Here is a 19,457-nt window from a genome sequence, read left to right on the forward strand (position 1 = left end):
ACTTCCTTTCCAGGTTTTCCTTCTCCCGTTTCATTCTTCTGTTTGTTTGAAGCCAAGAACACACACTTTACATCACTTGCTTTCGGAGAGTTTATCATTCAATGGAAACAAAACCTAGATTTCACCACACTGAGTGTGAGATTAGTTTCTGCCTAAATTTCTCTGAAAATTGGTTACTCTGGTCAGGTGATTTGATTATTGATTATGTGGATAGTTGGAGTCAAGAACATTTCACAAGCGTATGACTGTATATAGTTACATATGTGCACATGTGGGATATGTTTGCATATGTGTGTTTAAGTGTGTATGCAGATGCAGGAAACATCACTAAGTCATTAGTGGTGAATTCACATTGAGTAGATAACAGAAGATGGAGTTTCCTGTTTCTGGGAAGGAACCACCTTGAGGACAAGATTCAGTCTGACAATGAAGATTCTTTTGTGTAGTTAATAATTTAATCAGTGGAATAAAAAAGCATTATGTCCTAAACGCCAGTGTTAAGTACTTCCATTACATTAATGTAAGTTATACAACAACACAATGCATCGTTCTATTGTGTTTTAAATAACTGTGAACTCTAAGAATATTTTAAAATTTTGTTGTTCTAATTGAAAAGGAAATGATATTAGTTGACGGTTAATGTATGCATTTTAGGATGTGTATATTATTTAGGAGGAGAATCTTTTTGTGCTGTTTGTTTTACACATGTGCAGATCAGCTCTCCAAGTGTCTTTGGTGACATCTTCTAAGACAATTAGATTCCTGATAGTTGACTAATAGAAGTGATACTTGCAGAAAGCATTCTAAAGCCACCCACATGCCTTCGGAAGTCAATGCTGGGTATGCTTTTACAAGCATGTGATCTATGTTTTTTCAAGGGGAAATGTTCACTGGAAAAGTTCTTGGCACACAGTAAAGCATCGTGCAATCTGTTATTTGTCTTAGAGATAATAACAGGAGGGTGGCTATAGTCTTGTGCTATCTAACTTATGACTTGAGTGGGGAGTTGCTTCCACTCAGAAGTATTGCAAATGTGCTTATATTTACATAATATGTCACTCTGAAAAATTATGATGATATAATTCCAGTAAAAAATTTTTCTATAACTACTTCAAAGTATCCTCAAATAAATTAACTACATTTTTTTTTAAAAAAGAGCAACTAAAAAGAACATGCCCCACCCCCCACAGCACAATATAAAACCTAATGACCTCTCCGACTCTTCTTTGAAGTTTTAGCAGTTTAACATTCTTTGCAATGTATATTGTTAAGGACTTTGCATCAGTAAGTCATAAGCCTTCTGAATGTCTGCTCCTGGATGGAAGAAAGAACTAGAATTTGTGAAGATAATAATTTAATTAAGATGTCTTTTCTTCTCAGGAGCTAATGATGCTGGTGGAGTCATTTTTAACCTTTGACCCGCTACATTTCTTCATGATAATGATAAATCAGCAGAGATCTAAAATTTCTCTTCCTTCTGGAAAATGACTTTTCCCCCTAATATGAATGTATTTAGATCAATTTACTTTTTTTAAGTATTTGATCTCAGTTCCCATGCCGCTTTTCCAGTCACTTTGACATTAATATATGGGCATAAACCATACACCTTTCATTTTGATAGATGGGTAACCTTAATGAATCAGATTGTGATTTCTTTAAGACATTCTGCCTTGCCTTCAGGATTTTCTACAGTTTTGGGTAACCTCATCCATATCATTTCAGTTAGTCATTGTTAGAATGCAGGCATGTTAAGCAGAAAAAGATGAACCCCAAACATTATGGTTTTTAAGCACCTGGTCCATGAAAGACTCTCTTGTGTTCCTGACGTGTCATGGAGAGATAATTCAGAATTGTAGAGGATGATGAGGAAAGAGGTGCCTCCCAAACCAGTATTGGAACGTAGGAACAGTTTACATGATGAACAGGAGCATCTTGTCTTCTAGGTCAAGTTCACATAGAAATACACACACTCATGTAAAGGTATCCATACTTAACATGTGTTTTTAATTTGCAAACACACACACACACACACACACACACACACACACACACACACACACACACAAAGACAGGCAGATCTACAAATCTTTGGGATGTGTGTTCCGAGTTCTACTGTTTGGCCCAGAACTCCTGGACTCCAGAGCTCCTCTTTCAGCATTCCTAATTGTTTGTGTTTCAGTCACGTGCCACTATGGCGGCCTTAAAACAGTATGTGTTTTGCTTACATTTATGGTTGAAATGATGACTGATTTCTTAGATGCTTATTTTTGCCCTTTAGATTTTCCCCTTAGTTAGCTACCAGAAAACCTGCCTTGTTATCTTTCATGTTCCTCCCAAGGAGCCTCATCTAATAGCAAATAAAGGTGCCCTAAAATGTCAACAAAAGCAACACTGAAATGCAAACATTGCAAAAACATGGCTAACTGGTGTCTTCAGTTACGAAGAAGGCTCCTAGCTTCTTTTACTCGAGGCTTTCCTTGGGTGACAAGGGAAGTCACACATTGCACCTCCTTGCCATAGGTTAACATTGCCCCCTGACTAACACTTCCTCTTGAGTCTTTCATCCTACTTTTGTTATTCCATGAGAGAACTTCTGTGGACTTTTGATGAGTGACATTACTGGTGGTCAAGTACAACAACACTGTAGTGCTGTTATTTGGCCTTCCAAATTAGTTACTAAAGTGAAATAGCACCTTACCAAGGATTATTTATACTGCTAGTGTATTATCTTGCTTGGTGATTCATTTCCCAACAATTTTGTGTGACTAGGTTGTTGAGAAGCAAAGGGCCACCCGGGCCTTTCAGGCCAGTGTGATCCTGCCCCTTGCACACTGAAGAGCTACAGAGGGAAAGAGCCAAGCAATGCTATTCCGTTGCATTTCTCCCAGCGCATTTCCGTAGCTGTGGTGTAGCTCATGCCACTAAACTGATCCTCGAAGCACAGCTTGCTAACATTAAAGAAAGCTTGCTTTATTGGAAAGCAGCAGGTAGAATTTTCAGAGAGACGTTTTGAGGGATGGCGTAGACAACACTTGAGTTTTTCAGCTGAGAGCTTATAGAGAACAAAGGCCATGGAGCTCCATGCTCAACTGACCTTGGTTAATATGGTCTTTAATTAGCAGGGCACTATTCATTTCTCAATATTATTACAGTTCTGATAACTAAATCCCTGTATAGGTATTTGTCACTTAACTTTTGATTTAGCCACTGATATCACAAAGTTCTAAGGCACAGTAGAGCTGGGGTGGGGAGAAAGCCACCATCAGCCTCAGAAAGACCTTTATCTACTTCCATACTGTTCTGTATGTAAGAACCCAAGGGCTTCGCTTCTTCCCCCATCCTGTCGCAGAGTCCCGGTGGAACCTGACTTACCTCTATAATGCATCCCCAGCTCTACTCCAAACCTCGAGGATGGTACCCATGTGTCTTAGAGAAATTTTTGGTAGGACTGGGCAAGTAGTAAGTAGGCAGTTTTCACTGACTTCATAACATGGCTCTCTGTGTCATTTTGACATGAATCTATTCCTTTGAAACTATATTATCAGTGTGACAATATTCCAATGTAGTAATTATATGGATATGTGCATATGATTTTCATAGAAGCAAGCATTCCATTCAGCATGTGTTTTGTAAAACTAAACCTGTACATGTATGTTCTATAAACATAGCAATCTGCTTATATAAAATTTGTATCGTGTATAACTATGTGTTAGCATTGCCCATAGTTGAAAATAAGGACATTGGATTAAAATAGGATGGGTGGGAATGATTAATAGTATGGATAATAGTGAGTATTCTAATATTCATAGCATGTTTTAAAATAGATCATCCAGTCTTTGTGGTAAACAGGTCCAAATATCAAATATTATTTGCCTTTGTCTGTTTGCCTCTCTCCTTTCTTTCTTTCTTTCTTTCTTTCTTTCTTTCTTTCTTTCTTTCTTTCTTTCTTCATTTCTTCATTTCTTCCTTCCTCCCTCTCTCCCTCCCTCCCTCCCTCCTTCTCTCCCTCCCTCCTTCTCTCCCTCTCTCCTTCTCTCCCTCTCTCCCTCTCTCCCTCCCTCCCTCCCTCCTTCCCTCCCTCTCTTTTTCTCTCTTTCTCTCTCTTTCTTTCTTTCTTTCTTTCTTTCTTTCTTTCTTTCTTTCTGTATTTTTGAAGCTGTTTTTTTCCCCTTTCCTTGAAGGAACTATTTTACTGTGAACCTTAGAAGACCTTGAATTGACTAAGTAGAATACCCTAGATGGGGTTAGCTGTCTGTAGCTTCAAATAAACACGTCCCTTCACTTTTTCCCTATGTGTTCACAGATATGGTCCGGAAAAAGAACCCCCCTCTGAGAAACGTTGCTAGCGAAGGCGAGGGTCAGACCCTGGAGCCAATAGCTACAGAGAGCAAAGTGTCTGCGAAGGACAAAGAGTTTTCTGCAGATCAGATGTCAGAAAATACAGACCAGAGTGATGCTCCAGAAGTGAACACAGCGAAGGAAGAACACAGCGTGCATGGCCAAGATCCATCTTCCAGCAGTAAGGACTTGCAAATCTCAGGCCTGAGTGAGAAGGCTGGCTTCAATTATGACAGCCCAAGTAAGGGAGGGAACCTCACCTCCTTCCCGCATGATGAGGTAACAGACAGAAATATGTTAGCTGCTGGGGGAGTCTGCGAGCCCTTGAAGTCTCCTCAAAGAGCAGAGGCAGATGACCCTCCAGATATGCCCTGCACCCCGTCAGGGGATTCATTGGAGACAAAGGAAGAGCATAAAATGTCACCAAAGGCTACTGAGGAAACAGGGCCAGTGCAGAGTGGTCAAGCCAATTGTCAAGGTTTGAGCCCGGGTTCGGTGGCCTCCAAAAACCCACAAGTGCCTTCAGATGGGGGTGTAAGACTGAGTAAACCCAAAACTGACTTACTGGTGAATGACAACCCAGACCCGGCACCTCTGTCTCCAGAGCTTCAGGACTTTAAATGCAATATCTGTGGCTACGGTTACTATGGCAATGACCCCACAGATCTGATTAAGCACTTCCGAAAGTATCACTTAGGACTGCATAATCGCACCAGGCAGGATGCTGAGCTGGATAGCAAAATCCTGGCCCTTCATAACATGGTGCAGTTCAGCCATTCCAAAGACTTCCAGAAGGTCAACCGCTCTGTGCTTTCTGGTGTGCTGCAGGACATTGGCTCTTCAAGGCCCACTTTACTCAATGGGACCTATGACGTACAGGTTCGTGTTTTCTCTTGTGATTTCTAGGAGGAGAAAAAAGAAATTAGTGATGAAATGTCAATTCCTAGTTTCATGTTCAAAGTGAGTGCCCAGAGGAGAAACTTTTATACCCTATAGAAAAAAAAAATGTGTATGTGTCATTGCTGCTTCATCCAAACGTGTATTCGGAGTTGACTTTTAACTTCTCACTGTAGGAAAACAAATTCCAAAGTTTCCAGTAGATTTGGAGAAAGTCTTCCCATGGAATCGGCTGAAGTTCATATTTCTTGACTTACTTCATGATAGTTAAGCATTTTCAGCCTTCCAAGCATGGTGGAGATCTATTACACATGGTCGTAATTCATTGCCTTGTTCCAGAGTCAGACTACCAGGCACCCCCTATATTCTTCCTGGTCAGTCTCTCTTGTGTCTTAGATTAGGATTTGGTTTTACAGTTAATCTAATTAGATTTGGGCCATTTGGAGAATGACGTAGATAGACTCTGGATATATCAAAGTCACTGCAAATGAAAATTTGGAAGTAACATTTTACCTTAAGAGCTACAAGTAGGTAGAGCTCTTAGAATGACTTTGAAGTAAGTCACTAGCACATTCCTTTCTCCATTTAAGGAAAACAATAATAATTTATGGGAGCATTGTGTAATGATTTAGGTTTATACTTTTATTGAAACCCGTACACTGTTTTCACCTATTTTTTGGTCCTCAGGTGATTTCAGAGATGATACGAAAAAACCCTAAGCTGTAATATTTTTAATTTGAAAGAAACATGGAAGCGAATCTGAAGAAATCCAGTATTCAATTTTAATTTAATCTTAGTGATTGTAGCACAGTTGAAGCTCATGACCAGCCCAACAGAGAGTATTAGGTTTTGCTACATTCTTCAAATTATTATTGTCTTCTTGAGCCAAGGCGATCACAAAGCCTGCGATGGTAAATAGTCACCTTATTTATGAGCTTTTAGAAGTACCATAGAGTTAATGAATTCCCTTAGCACTTATGTTTCCAGATAAGTCTCTTAATGTTCCTTTTGTCAGCTTCTCAGCCTATAATACCACATCCCTATACTTTTCTGCTGACCTAGTGTCAATTAAGGAAGATACAAAGAAGAGTTACAGAGGATAGATAGGCAGTGAAATATTTCGCAACATTTTTTGTTTTGTTTTGTTTTTTTTTTCAAGGCAGGATTTCTCTGTGATTTTGGAGGCTGTCCTGGAACTAGCTCTTGTAGACCAGGCTGGTCTCAAACTCCCAGAGATCCGCCTGCCTCTGCCTCCCGAGTGCTGGGATTAATGGCACGCTCCAACACTGCCTGGCTATATGCCACCACTGCCCTGCGTATTTTGCAACATTTGTAAGAAGGATAAGGATGCAAAATTAGGAGTTCTTTCAATGTCACCAATGGCTGTGACCATCTTAAAGGAGCTATGGAGAAAACTTAACCAGGCAGTTTCATCTTTAAAATTTCCATTTTCTCCCTGGATTTCTATAAAATAGAATTATTTCTGTAGAGCAGAAAATTAAGGCCACAGAGTTATTATGCATGAAAGCTACATGCTTTGAACTCCTGTCTTATTAAAGTTCATTTCACTGTCTTCTGGCAGATATACTCGGCTGTCAAACTCTGATTTAGAAAGCAAATACGTGTTTTAGATAAAAGGGTTGGAAGTGCATAATGTCAGTATTCGAAACGGTGTTTTATAATTAGCAAGTAATATGATGTTAATACCTGGATTTCCGGCAGTTTCAATTTGTTCACTCTGGGGACGACTTCAGAGGGAAGCTGATCCCGGCTGTCAGGAAGGCTCTAAAAAGATTACTAAGGCCTAGGGTTTGGAAGAATTCAGATTTTTAAACACACTTCCATTTCCCCCAAATAGTTATTTGTTAGGTTCTTAGTTATTTATAGGAAAGTTTATGTTTGGGTGGAACACTTTTCCTGGGCAGTGATTTTAGAAACGAAACAGATGTGTGAGCTATCTGAGTTTGGAAATAAAACAGCTGACCGTAGACTGTGCTGTGGACCCAATCCCTGCTCTGCATGCAGCAAAAAAGAAAAGTGATAGGAAGGTGATCTTGTTTGACTTCTTTTATTTTCTTCTTCGGCTGCAGAGAACTGATACTAATACAAGTAGATTAAACCCAAGTAGATTAAACCAATCCAGGGGAAAAGTGGGTGATTATTTCCAAGAAACCAATGGGTGTGGGATACAAATCTAAAGAAACTGAATTTCATTTTGTGAGGTGAACACCAAGTACACTATGGGACAATGATACTTTTGAGTATGTGGTGCATACATACCTGATCTATTAGTTTCCACAGTAAATTACACATCAAACAGCTTCTCCTCCTACATACATGCAATAATAAAGCCATGTTTGAAGTCTCCTTTTGCTCTGACATATCTAGGCTGCAGAATTGCTCTTTAACTAGTTCTTTCTTTAGGTACTTGTTCACTAAAAGCTGCCTGAGATAAAATATTGACTACAGAATTTCTTTAATGCATAAAAAGTATATCTATACATACATACACACACACACACACACACACACACACACACACACACACAAAATGCATGTTATGAGTCAATGGCTTGTATATATTCTGATAAAAGATTTTCACAGACACCAGCATTATGAACAATTTTGGGAAGCATTAGCTGAACTATGCCATTTAAGTCAATTGCAGAACTGGATGAACAATTCATTAATCTTTTCCAATTAAACTGGCTCTTAGGGAATGTTCAGAGCATTTGGCAGTTAATGATAGATTTATGACACTTTAGATCAAGAAAAAGGAACAGAGGAAAAAACTCAGAGGACAGTGTGGCTTTGATCTATACTTTGGTTTGACATGATGGTTTTATATAAATGGGACCAACTTGACTGCAAATACAAGATAGCCAGTTTGGAAGATGGGGTGATTTAAGCAGCATCTCGGCTTTTAACATACATTTTTTAAGACTAAAATGTATGCTATGTGGAGGAACATTTGTAAATCCAATCACACAGATATTCTACGATAATATTCACGTCAATGTAAATGATATTCCAAACAACTGGCCAAGGAATTAAGTTATTTTTTGTAAAAATAATGTCAGCAAGAATTTCTTTCATCTCCCTGTAGATAGTGAACCAGGAATAGGTGAAGAGCACCCGTGACAACCATTGTAGAACAACTGTCTTTTCTTGGTCTGAGGAATTCATGAGATCCTCCACCATACACCATGCTGTAGTGTACGTAGCCCTGCAAGTAGAAAGGAGATCACCCTTTTACAGAAAAACAAAAAAATAAGAAATGAGTCCCCCAACCCAAACTAAAAACAATGGGACCCAAGCAACACCAGTAAGCAAACAATGGACAACAAAAAGAAGGAGAAGAAGATAATGGCTGAGCTGCCTGAATGGACAAGGATGCTAGTTTCCCAATGTTTCATGCTCCACTCTTGTTTTATCAGGGTTTCCTTTTGCTTACATATTTGAAAATAATGGATATGGCATGATTGGTAAGCCTCATGTAATTTTTACTATCTGTATTCAGCCTTTGAGGCTCACAAGTAGACCAATAATAGGACAAGAGATTGAGTTCTTTAAAAAGTAATTACAGCCTCTTTCTTTTTAATCTGCTTTATTATGCTTATATTTAAACCTTCTCTGAATGCAGGCCTGCATTAACCACGCCGACTCTGCTGTTTCATTAGGGCTTAATGTGCTGTGCATTAGGGCGTTTGCATCATCTTTATGGGGGAGCTTTTAGCTCTCAGATCAGGTTATAAAATTAGGAGTCCTGTCAAGTTGCGCTTCCCACGGGAAAGTGTTTACACTATTCCAAGTTGATAAAAGCTCAAGATGCATGCAGAACCTTGCTATATTAGCAGATCTTTTCTGTTGTTCTGCCTTATTCAGGGCTCCATGAAAAAGTAGCTACAGGATTCCATTTGGGACCTTACTTTGGGCCTTTAGTGAAACTCTGCATTTACTGGAAGGGTCCCTTTCTTAACTTACCAGGGACTCTCTTCTGTTTGAACCAGGAGTGCTGCGTTTATGTTTTTTAAATATTTTTATCCCAGTTGTCTGATATGTCATGTTCGAAACAGGAAGAGGAGATTTCGGTGATAGGAAACTACCCTTTGTTTTTATATTTTCAGCACATTTAACTGGAGGAACTCTATATATCCTCAACATATAAGTGTATTCAGTTGAACAAGGGAATTGCAGTTTTGATTAAAATAGTAAAAGAGGAAAACAAAAACAAAACACCTGGGAACATTAATCTCATTGTGGTTTATTTTGACTTGTCTTGAATTTTGCTTCCAAATATTTATTTTTTGCTTCACAGTTTCCTTTGATCTGGAGTATAAGGGAAGTTGTAGATCTTAGCAGGTTCTGTTTCTTTGTTTTTCCAAGCTGGGGACTGTTGCATTTTAGAAAAGCTGGTGAATGAGACTTTAATCAACTCAGACTGTCTGTGGAGTATAGAATGTTTGGCATATGAATCCAGACTTATTTTCAGGGCTGTATCTCTTTAACAAGTAATAAAGTGTGCAAAATAAAACATATGCTCACCCCAAGGCCATAAAGCAAAGCAAAGTTCTGGCATTTACCAGGTTATTTTCATCAGTGAAGATGGCTGAGCTGGATAATGTAGCCCCCCAGGAGGAGAAGGTTGACCATTCTAACTAATCCATTTACCTGTGTGGCAGTTAAATTTCCATTTGGCTGTGTTAACAGGAGAGTGGTATGATAAATGTCTACCCCTCTTTGATTTTTGGTTTGTTTGTTATCACTTAAAGAATGTGTATCATTTTCTAGAATATCAGTGTTTCTCTCGAGGCAGAATGTTTAGAATAAAAAAAACCATAGTTATCACTGCATCCAATCAAATTTAGACTCATTCCACTCTTAATAAAAGTTTTATCTCCCAAATGGCCTTCTCTGCTAACTGTATCCAGTCGGCAGACTATTGAGTGCTTTTCATTCCTTGGGTCATTGTAACTACAGCAAAGTTGCAGCTGTTGAATGTACAGATCTACAGCCTGTGCCCCAACTGGAGGGACATTTGGACAGAGAAAGCAATAATATCATTTCATTTTCTGACCTTCTTTGTTCTGAGAATCATTAGATCAAACACATCTGGGCTTCCTAGTAATCCTACGACTTGAAATATATTCTGAGTTTTCAAGCCCTTAAACTTGTTTGATTTTTATTGAACGCCAAAGGCAGCATTTATGCTCTCAGTATTTTTCAGTTGATCCATTCTTCTTTCATCATCTTTAAGTTTACATAACAAATATTGCACATGGCTTCCCTCCCCCACTTTAGATTTGCATTTAATAATAGCTAGCATTTATTAAGGGCTTCTTCTGTGCTAATGTGTCCCTGAATTCTTTATGTGTATTAGTCAACACACCTTCATAAAAACCCTTGAACTAGACACTACCATTATGTCCATTAGAAGAAAAGAGGAAACGGCTATTGAGGGATTACAGTACCATGCCCACGAGCAGAGAGTTTCGTAACTAGGGTTGATAGGGTGTAAACCGTGATGGACAGACTTCAGAACCCTGGCCGGGTAACTACTGTGATACACTGCTTTCTCAAAAGGAAATTGCATTTACTACAGACAGTAAAGAGTGGGAGACAAGCCCCAAAGCACGGTGGGCTGTTCGATCCCCACGCCCGAATCATTTCAAATGTGATCTCTTTGAGATTATCTGTTATCTAATCCGTGCAGTGTGAGGCTGCCTTATTGGAATTTACTTGGCTTATAATTGAAATCACTGAAAAGAAAATGAAGTGTGTTGATTCGTCTCTTTTTTAATTACCATAATTCATTTGCGCTGACTCTTTTGCTACAGAAACTAGTACAGGACACATTTTGACTTACTCAATTAAGGCTGCAATGTTATTCCCAAATGAAGGGACGGTTCCTGAATTCCTTTGATTTCTTTCCTGGGCTCCTCACTCACAGGTCTTTGTTTTAAGAATTTGTGATCTGATAGCTGGCGTGAGAGTTGCCTTCTTCTCTTCCAGTTGCTGGGCACAATTGAGTTGGTGTGTCTGTGAAGACTGATGCTAAGGGCTTGCATTCGCTCCCCATTTGTGTTCTCCAAGGCTGTGTAATTTAAGCCTCTACCTTCTGTCTACATTAAGAGCAGGGCTGGGTGTGGATGCGGAAAACAAATCAAAATGCCTTTAGAGCATTTAATTTGAGTGCGCCGCACACCCTTAATGCTGTGAACTTAGTGATTTCACTGGATTCTGATAGCGAGAGAAGTACAGGGTGCGGTGAGCAGTTTGAGAATTGAGATACCCCCCCTGTCCAGCACCCCAATTCCACACTGTAGGTGTAAGTTTAAAGATCACCAGGTTTCTTCCGCGTGCTCCATCGTAGCATAGGAATCCTGTAATAAACAATGGTTCTCCAGCTAATGGGCAGCCCTACCTTGACAGCCCATTGTTGTTTCCTAGCCAATATATATGTAAGATGGAAGTTATCAGAACTTCTTTTGCCTCTTTTTTTGTCCATAGTTCCCTTTTAATAAGTCAAGGCTGGGAACCCTGGTATTGCTTTGGATTTCTGTTCTTATCTCATCCCAAAGAGTTGAGCAATTGTTCCACAACTCCTTATTCGTTTAGTGTCAATATTAATTGTGTTTAGTAAATTCAGATAGTTTACTTTTTTAAAAAATATTAATTTGTTCTGTGGTGTGTGTGTCTATGTGTGGTGTGGATATTAATTTATTCTGTGGTGTGTGCGTCTGTGTAGTGTAGTGTGTGCATTTTGGCATGTGTGTGGTGTGTGTGTGTGTGTGTGTGTGTGTGTGTGTGTGTGTGTGTGTGTGTGGTATAGGTAAGTGGACAACTTTCAGAAGTTGGCTCTTGCTTGCCACCTCACTCAGGCAGGATTTCTTGTAGCAGCTTCTTGCCTGTGACCCAGTAATGGTGGCCACACCCCTTTGGGCGTAGCTTCAGGTGTAGACTGAACTGGAAAGAAGGAAGCCCGAGGCGGGGTTCGGATCTGTAGAGATGCTCTTTAGAAGACCGTCTCTCTGCTTTCTACCCTGGAGACAGGGTTTCTTATTGAACCCGGAGTTAGTCTGCCGGCCTGCAGGTCAGATATCCTTCTCTGTGTGTCCCTCAACATTCTACTTTTGTAGGAACAAAACCAGCTAGCTATACCCCTGGCTTTGCATGAGAGTTCACGCTCAAGTGACAAACACTTTTACCTACTGAGGGTCATCTCTTCAGCTTGGCTTTCAGCCTCTTATTGAGGCGAGGTTTATGACAATGCCATTCTGTCACTCCAGCTACTCCGTGACCACAGGAGACCTTGTTCATAGTTACACTGACTGAAATGATAATACAAAACTGAAGTAAATTATCCATCTGTGATCCTCAATAACTGAGTTGAAAGAGGTGCACAGTAAAGAATGCACGTTGTGTTTCTTTTAGGTGTGCCCTGGAGAATAATTTAAATGTTGACGGCCCCTCCCACTTAATCGCCTCTTTGAAATCCAAAGGAGAGAAGGAGTCACTAGATTTATTGTGGTGACCCTGACAAGAACAGGCAGCAGGACCCTGACAAGAACAGCCAAGTGGAGAGTGAGAAGACTGCCACATGGCTACATTTATTACTGATAATTTTGAGCACTTATTCTCCATCACAAGTGCATGGCTGTGTGCACCTGGTGTTCTGGGATGCGTTTTTGGAGCTGTGGACATGCTGAAGCATTCCTTATATGTATTAGCATGTTATCTCTGGGTATAGTTACTCTGGACCTAGTTCTTCCTGTAGAGATTGACAGTGACTTTCATTTGATAGCTTAGCACTTTATTTCTAAGGTCTTACATTTTGACTATCAGCCCGTACCCTCAAGTCCTCTCCAATTAACCCCCCTCTTTTCCTTTGTTGCCATCAATTATAGTACTTGAAAATGAACCACACCTGAGGGAGAGCTTGTATGTACTTCAAACAGCTCCCCTTTTTTTTTTTTTTAAAGACGTGCATGTACTAAAAAAGTGTCATCTGGAGGATTCTGAGGCTCTCAATTATTTTCCTTTGACATATCCCTTTAGATATGATTTTATTCATTTTAATGCATACTATTAGAAGGAAACAAATGAATTCATACAGACCAAGAAAAAAAAAACAGTCTTTTAATGTTTTTCAATTCTCCTGTATAATATTTCTGTTTAACGTGGTATAATAAATTACAAAGAAAATCCATGGAAAATACTATAAGGAATGAATAGATTTTTAAAACAAAACTACAGAGTTTTAAAATTGAGATTGAAACAGACTAACTGCATCACTGTTATCAGGGCAAAATGAGTTAAAATATGTTTTTGTTAGTTTTCTTTTGCATGTTGTATATCTTACTTGGCCTGGGTTTTTTTTTTTTTTATGTCTGACTTTAATTTGCATTTGGAAGGTTACCTGATCATTTGCTTTTGTATAAAAGGCACAGTTAAGGTCTCTTTTGAAGGGCAAAACAATGATAAGAGTTGCCATGAGTTATTATGGTTCCTTATTCCAGGTGGTTCAGGGTGTTGGAGAGAACTTTCTGTCTGTACTCAATCACATTCATTACTTCAGCCCAAATGCAGGGAGCCTTACACACACCAAAGTAGTCTAGAAAGAAAATAAATAGATCATCACCTTAGTAACAGCAAATGGAACCTTTCACTTACTATAAGACTACTGTTTGAGCGAAGGGTGTTGAATTTGCCACTCATGTCATCAACTCCCATCTATTGATCTGTTCATCATGTTAGCAAGATGGGTCACTCTGTTAGCTAGTCTTTCATTCCTTTGGCTTTTAGTCTGTAGTGTACTGCTGTAACAATACTCCAGGACCATGTGTGGCTCTTTAGATTGAACGAAATTGATGAAAATCAAGGAAACTTTAAACTTTAAACTTTTAAACTTTAAAGTTAAATTAAGAACAAGTCATTTCACTACCTTCATTTTAATACCCACATGTGGCTCATGCTCAGAAAAGTCATTGGCACAGAAAATAATAGGCAAAATGTTTTTGCCTTGGAAAATTCCACTGCGTCTAGAGTTCTCACTTGATGTTTGCAATAGTCCAATCAAATGGCAGAATGCACCGCACTAGTTATATTCATTGAGAGGGGAGACAAGACAAGGTTTGATCTCAGAATTTTGAGAACTTTCAGGAGCAGATACGTACATGCCAATGTAACTGCTGTTCAAATATTTGATGCAGAATCTTTCATCTTAATTATCTTTAAGACAAAGAGGTGGTCTAGCTCGTTCACCTTATGTTTATAGTATCTATCTTAGAGCCCAACACAAGCCAACTGTGGAGTAACCCTGAAGGGCTAGAGGAGTACATGTTAGGTCCAAAGTGAACATTCAGCTGTATGGTTTTAACTTGTAAACATCTATAGATAACCTTTCCATATTAATGCATCATAATATCAAATTTTGGTTAGTCAAGGAAGAAAGAGGAAGCTATGTTCTGCTCTTCGTCTCCTTTTTAGTATAATCACAACTAGGAAGTTGTTTTTCAACTTTTGTTGGATTGTAACATCTGAGAACTTACAGTGATTTTCTGTATAAGAGCTGTTTCCTGTCAATATGTTATAGTAAATTGTTGCTGTAAGTGCTTAACTGTTCTTACAGTGTATTTGTATATAACTAAGATAGGAAATCAAAACTAACACAAGTACTAAAAATAAAATCAGTGTGGGCAGTAGACATGGATAGTGTATCTTAATAACATTTTTTTTTTTTTTTACCCCAGAGGTGGCCAAATAACAAATATCAGATATGTTTTACTGTGACTTGTGTAAATGTTATACTATAAAAAGAACTACACAAATAACACCTTGAATAGAATACTAAGAAATTATGTTTCCCTCTAAAGTCTTATATAATATGTTTTCAGTAGTGTATACCATCAATATGATTTCCTGGTATTAATCAAAAAAGGCAAATTGGTAATCTATGGAATATCAAAGCGATTGCTTTCCCCTGTGACATAAAATTTGTGAGTTTTGTTGGTTGTTTGGATTGTGTGTGATTTGGATTGTGTGTGAAAGAGCTCTACAGTGGGAATGTATTCTTAGCGTAATTCAGGTATTTAGTAGCCATTAAACATGTATTCAATAGTGGAATTGCCAGATGAACTTCTATAGGCAAGGACACACTTCTCTTAAACACATTGTCAACACCAAAATTTGTTAATCTTTAATGAAAATACTTTACTGATAATCATTCATAAACTTTTATTTCCTCTTGGTTAGAAACAATAAATCAAAAGGGATGCTGCCATGCCTCGAAATAGTTAATATTTGCTTCAAAGCCATATGTGTAGGGAATATGTGTGCTTATTGTTCAACTCCTTTGGTGTGGCTATGCACGTGGGACTTAACGATTGCAAAATCAAAAGTAGTGATGATTCGTGATAGATTCTCAAGAATCTCACTTGTTTATGCAGAAGTTGGAAGTCTTTTATATTAAGGAACTCAGCGTCTCTAAGCAATGTAGTAGCTAAAATAACAAAAATCATCATCTCTAGATTTTTACACATTGTATTTATCCTCATTATAAAACAATAGTATTTCAATATTTACCTCTTTGATCCAAGTTTAATCCCCAAAGTGCTTGAAAACTAGCATATCACTTTATGCTTGATTCTTTGAGAAACCAAGGGTTCTTCTCAATTCCAGTGAATTGGGAAGTCAGGGGACAAGTTTTGCAATGCAACCAGTTTAGTGCAACTTGCAGCTCCTTTTGATCAGTGTAAGGGTGTTGTAGAGAGTTTTTCTCAAGGATTTAACTTTATCCGTCTTTCAAATTCTTTACTCTCAGATTTCTGCCTGTCAGAATGCTCCATTATCCCTCCCTTGGCTCAGTGATCTTGTTCATGATAGATTGAAAACTGTGTGCTTGGGTTTTATGTAGATGTATATGATATGTATGTATCCATCGTGTGTGTGTGTGTGTGTGTGTGTGTGTGTGAGATCATTTTGGATTAAGAATGTGGAAACAATCAAATTATTATCCTAATGTAAAGTCGGTATCAAGTTGTTTGTGTGCTGGTGTTGGTTTCCTACAACTGTAATGTTGGACATGAATCTAGAAATTACTTACCCCAACTGACAGAGAGGTTAAGTAACCTGATCAAGACCCCGCCTCTGTAGGAAGCAAATGAAAGCTTCCATTTTGGTCCTATACAGTAGAGGTACAAATGTTCTGGAATGCACTACAAAATCCAATTTGCATTTCAAGTAGAGCCTTCAAGCGATTTTGAGAAGCCTGAGATTTTTCTCATGGAATGATTTGTGTATGAGCAGCGATCACACATGTCATTTTTGAGCAGCTGTTGAAGAAGGCAGAACATGATTTTGCCACTTGCTTTATACATTACATCTGGTTGCTGGAAAAACATTAAAAAAGTACTGATGTTTGAAGCAAGAACTTCCCCTTCCTTCCTTCCTTCCTTCCTTCCTTCCTTCCTTCCTTCCTTCCTTCCTTCCTTCCTAAGTTTTTTTTCCCCCCAAGATTTCAGTCAGCAAACTATGAGTTTTGGCTCAGAGGATGTCTTACTGAGATCCCTGTTCAGGTGTGGCCTGAGAAGGGAGGAAGGCTTCCTTAGAAAGCTCCCGAGAAGGCCTGCATGTGACCAAAAAAAGTAATCTATAACCCTTCTTTCTTTTTTCTCTTTTTGGGATAGAGTCTGCCTATTAAGCCTAGGGTGGTCTTGAACCCTCCATTGTCCTGCCTCTGACTTCTGAGTATTGGGATTATAATGCAAGCTAACATGCCTGGTTTACTATGAAACCCATGCTTAGCAGAGACAGTAGAACTGCAGAGATGTACGTGGGGGAATGCCTTATTTTAACCTTTAACCATCCTATGACCCATTCACAGGAAGAGACAGTGGCTCTTAGCTATTAGATACAGCTTTAATACATAGAGCCCTGGCAGGTTTCTCTCCATCCTTTAGCTGAGAGACATTTGAAAGCCTTTGCATGGTCCCAGCATTCTTGCCTGCTTTATTTTATTTTGGTTCCATTGCACGTGACTAGGCTTCTGTTAGAAGACCTGCAATGCAGTCATTTTAGGACCTGTATTTCATCTAAAACAGAGCCCCCCTCTTTGCCTGCATCCTCAGTGTCATAGGGACAGAGTCTCACATTTCCTTGGGGAATGTCTTCAGTGAGTGATCTCAGAGCCACTGCCTCGGATCTTGATAGCAAACCTTAGCTGCTCAAAAAGCTTTGTTGGGTGTTTCTGTAGTCATGCAGAGTAGCCCCATTCAGTGGGAAATAGATTTTTTAAAATACATATTATTTTGTCGGGACCCTGCTGGGCTCTCTACAGTGCCCTTGGGGTTGGCTGTCCCACCTGGTGACTGGGCGTTCCCGTTGAGACCCTGCTGGGTGACCTAAGGTGGTGCCCTTGGTGTTCTCTGTCTGCCTCGATTAGGCAATTAGGCGTTCACTTCCCTCCTTCCACCTAGGCCTGAATGCAAGAATGCAAATTATCCATCCATTGCCAGGGGGCTTGGGGGCATGGACCTTGACCTGAGTAAATTTCCACTGGGGCTACTGTTGGTGTATAAGTCTACTCCCCTCTGAAATAAACTGCGTTCTCCTTGCAAGAATGACCCACTGTGAATCGGTTATAGTACTTTTATTCCATGACTTCATCCTTTGTCCCAAAACGAAGCATTCAAAGAGACCCTGTTGAGAAACGAAGAGCCCTCCCCCCTTTTCCTATAGCTCAAGCCATTTCCTAAGATGCTGGAAAAGTACTGTCGTTTTATAAATGTTGACTACTTGACAATATTCCTCCCTGACAGAGAACTGACTGAATTTATGGCACATCTAAAGTAACTTCCTTCTCTTCTACACTCCAGGTCACTTCAGGTGGAACATTCATTGGCATTGGGCGGAAAACTCCAGATTGCCAAGGCAACACCAAGTATTTCCGCTGCAAATTCTGCAATTTCACTTACATGGGCAACTCATCAACTGAACTAGAACAGCATTTTCTTCAGACTCACCCGAATAAAATCAAAGTGTCTCTCCCATCCTCCGAGGGCGCAAAGCCTTCCGAGAAAAACTCCAACAAATCCGTCTCTGCCCTTCGAGCCAGTAGTGACTCTGGAGACCTAGGGAAGTGGCAAGACAAGATAACAGTCAAAGCCGGAGATGACACCCCGGTCGGCTACTCAGTGCCCATCAAGCCCCTTGACTCCTCGAGACAGAATGGTACAGAGGCCACCAGTTATTACTGGTGTAAATTCTGTAGCTTCAGCTGTGAGTCATCCAGCTCCCTGAAACTGCTAGACCATTATGGCAAACAGCATGGGGCGGTACAGTCAGGCGCTCTTAACCCAGAGTTGAATGACAAGCTTCCCAGGGGCTCCGTTATTAATCAGAATGATCTGGCCAAAAGCGGAGAAGGAGAGCCATTGACCAAGCCCGAAAAGGGCTTGAGTGGGACTAAAAAGAAGGACTTCCCCAGCAAGGGAGCGGAGGATAACATGGTGACCAGCTATAACTGTCAGTTCTGTGACTTTAGGTATTCCAAAAGCCATGGCCCTGATGTCATTGTCGTGGGGCCACTTCTCCGTCACTATCAACAGCTCCATAACATCCATAAGTGTACCATTAAGCACTGTCCATTCTGTCCCAGAGGCCTCTGCAGCCCAGAAAAGCACCTTGGAGAAATTACTTACCCGTTTGCTTGTCGAAAAAGTAATTGCTCCCACTGTGCACTCTTGCTGTTGCACCTGTCTCCCGGGGTGGCCGGAAGTTCCAGAGTCAAACACCAGTGCCACCAGTGTCCCTTCTCTACCCCCGATGTAGACGTACTCCTCTTTCACTATGAGACCGCGCACGAGTCCCAAGCATCGGATGTCAAACAAGAGGCCAACCATCTGCTAGGATCTGACGGGCAGCAGGCTGTCAAGGAAAGCAAAGAACATTCATGCACCAAATGCGATTTTATTACCCAGGTGGAAGAAGAGATTTCTAGACACTACAGGTAAGTTTTCGGGGTCCCCAGATACCAGGACAATCATAGAACCCAGAGGAATGGTACAGGAATTGGGGGGGGGGCTGAATATACAGGACAGTTGCAAAGAGGTTCCTCTGTAGCACTGAAGATATGTTTATCAATGTGATGACCTCTGATTTTCATTTAGTCCCGTGTTCTCACGTTTGCTAAGTGTCTTATACCATTTTCAAATTCTCAGTGA

General features: G+C 39.9%; 1 protein-coding gene across 7 annotated transcripts in view; it reads left to right on the forward strand.

Annotated features, from left to right (window-relative positions):
- Nucleotides 1-19,457, forward strand: part of Trps1 (transcriptional repressor GATA binding 1) — a 237,861-nt gene that overhangs the window by 40,095 nt on the left and 178,309 nt on the right. For all 7 annotated transcript variants that reach the window (XM_027431424.2, XM_027431423.2, XM_027431425.2 and 4 more), the window contains 2 exons: nt 4,304-5,217; nt 18,111-19,243. In XM_027431424.2, the coding sequence (XP_027287225.1) occupies nt 4,306-5,217; nt 18,111-19,243 (2,045 nt within the window). In that variant the 5' untranslated portion in view covers nt 4,304-4,305. The remainder of the gene's footprint in view (nt 1-4,303; nt 5,218-18,110; nt 19,244-19,457) is intronic.

This window comes from Cricetulus griseus, chromosome 10 (genome assembly GCF_003668045.3).
Source record: "Cricetulus griseus strain 17A/GY chromosome 10, alternate assembly CriGri-PICRH-1.0, whole genome shotgun sequence".
NCBI lineage: Eukaryota > Metazoa > Chordata > Mammalia > Rodentia > Cricetidae > Cricetulus > Cricetulus griseus.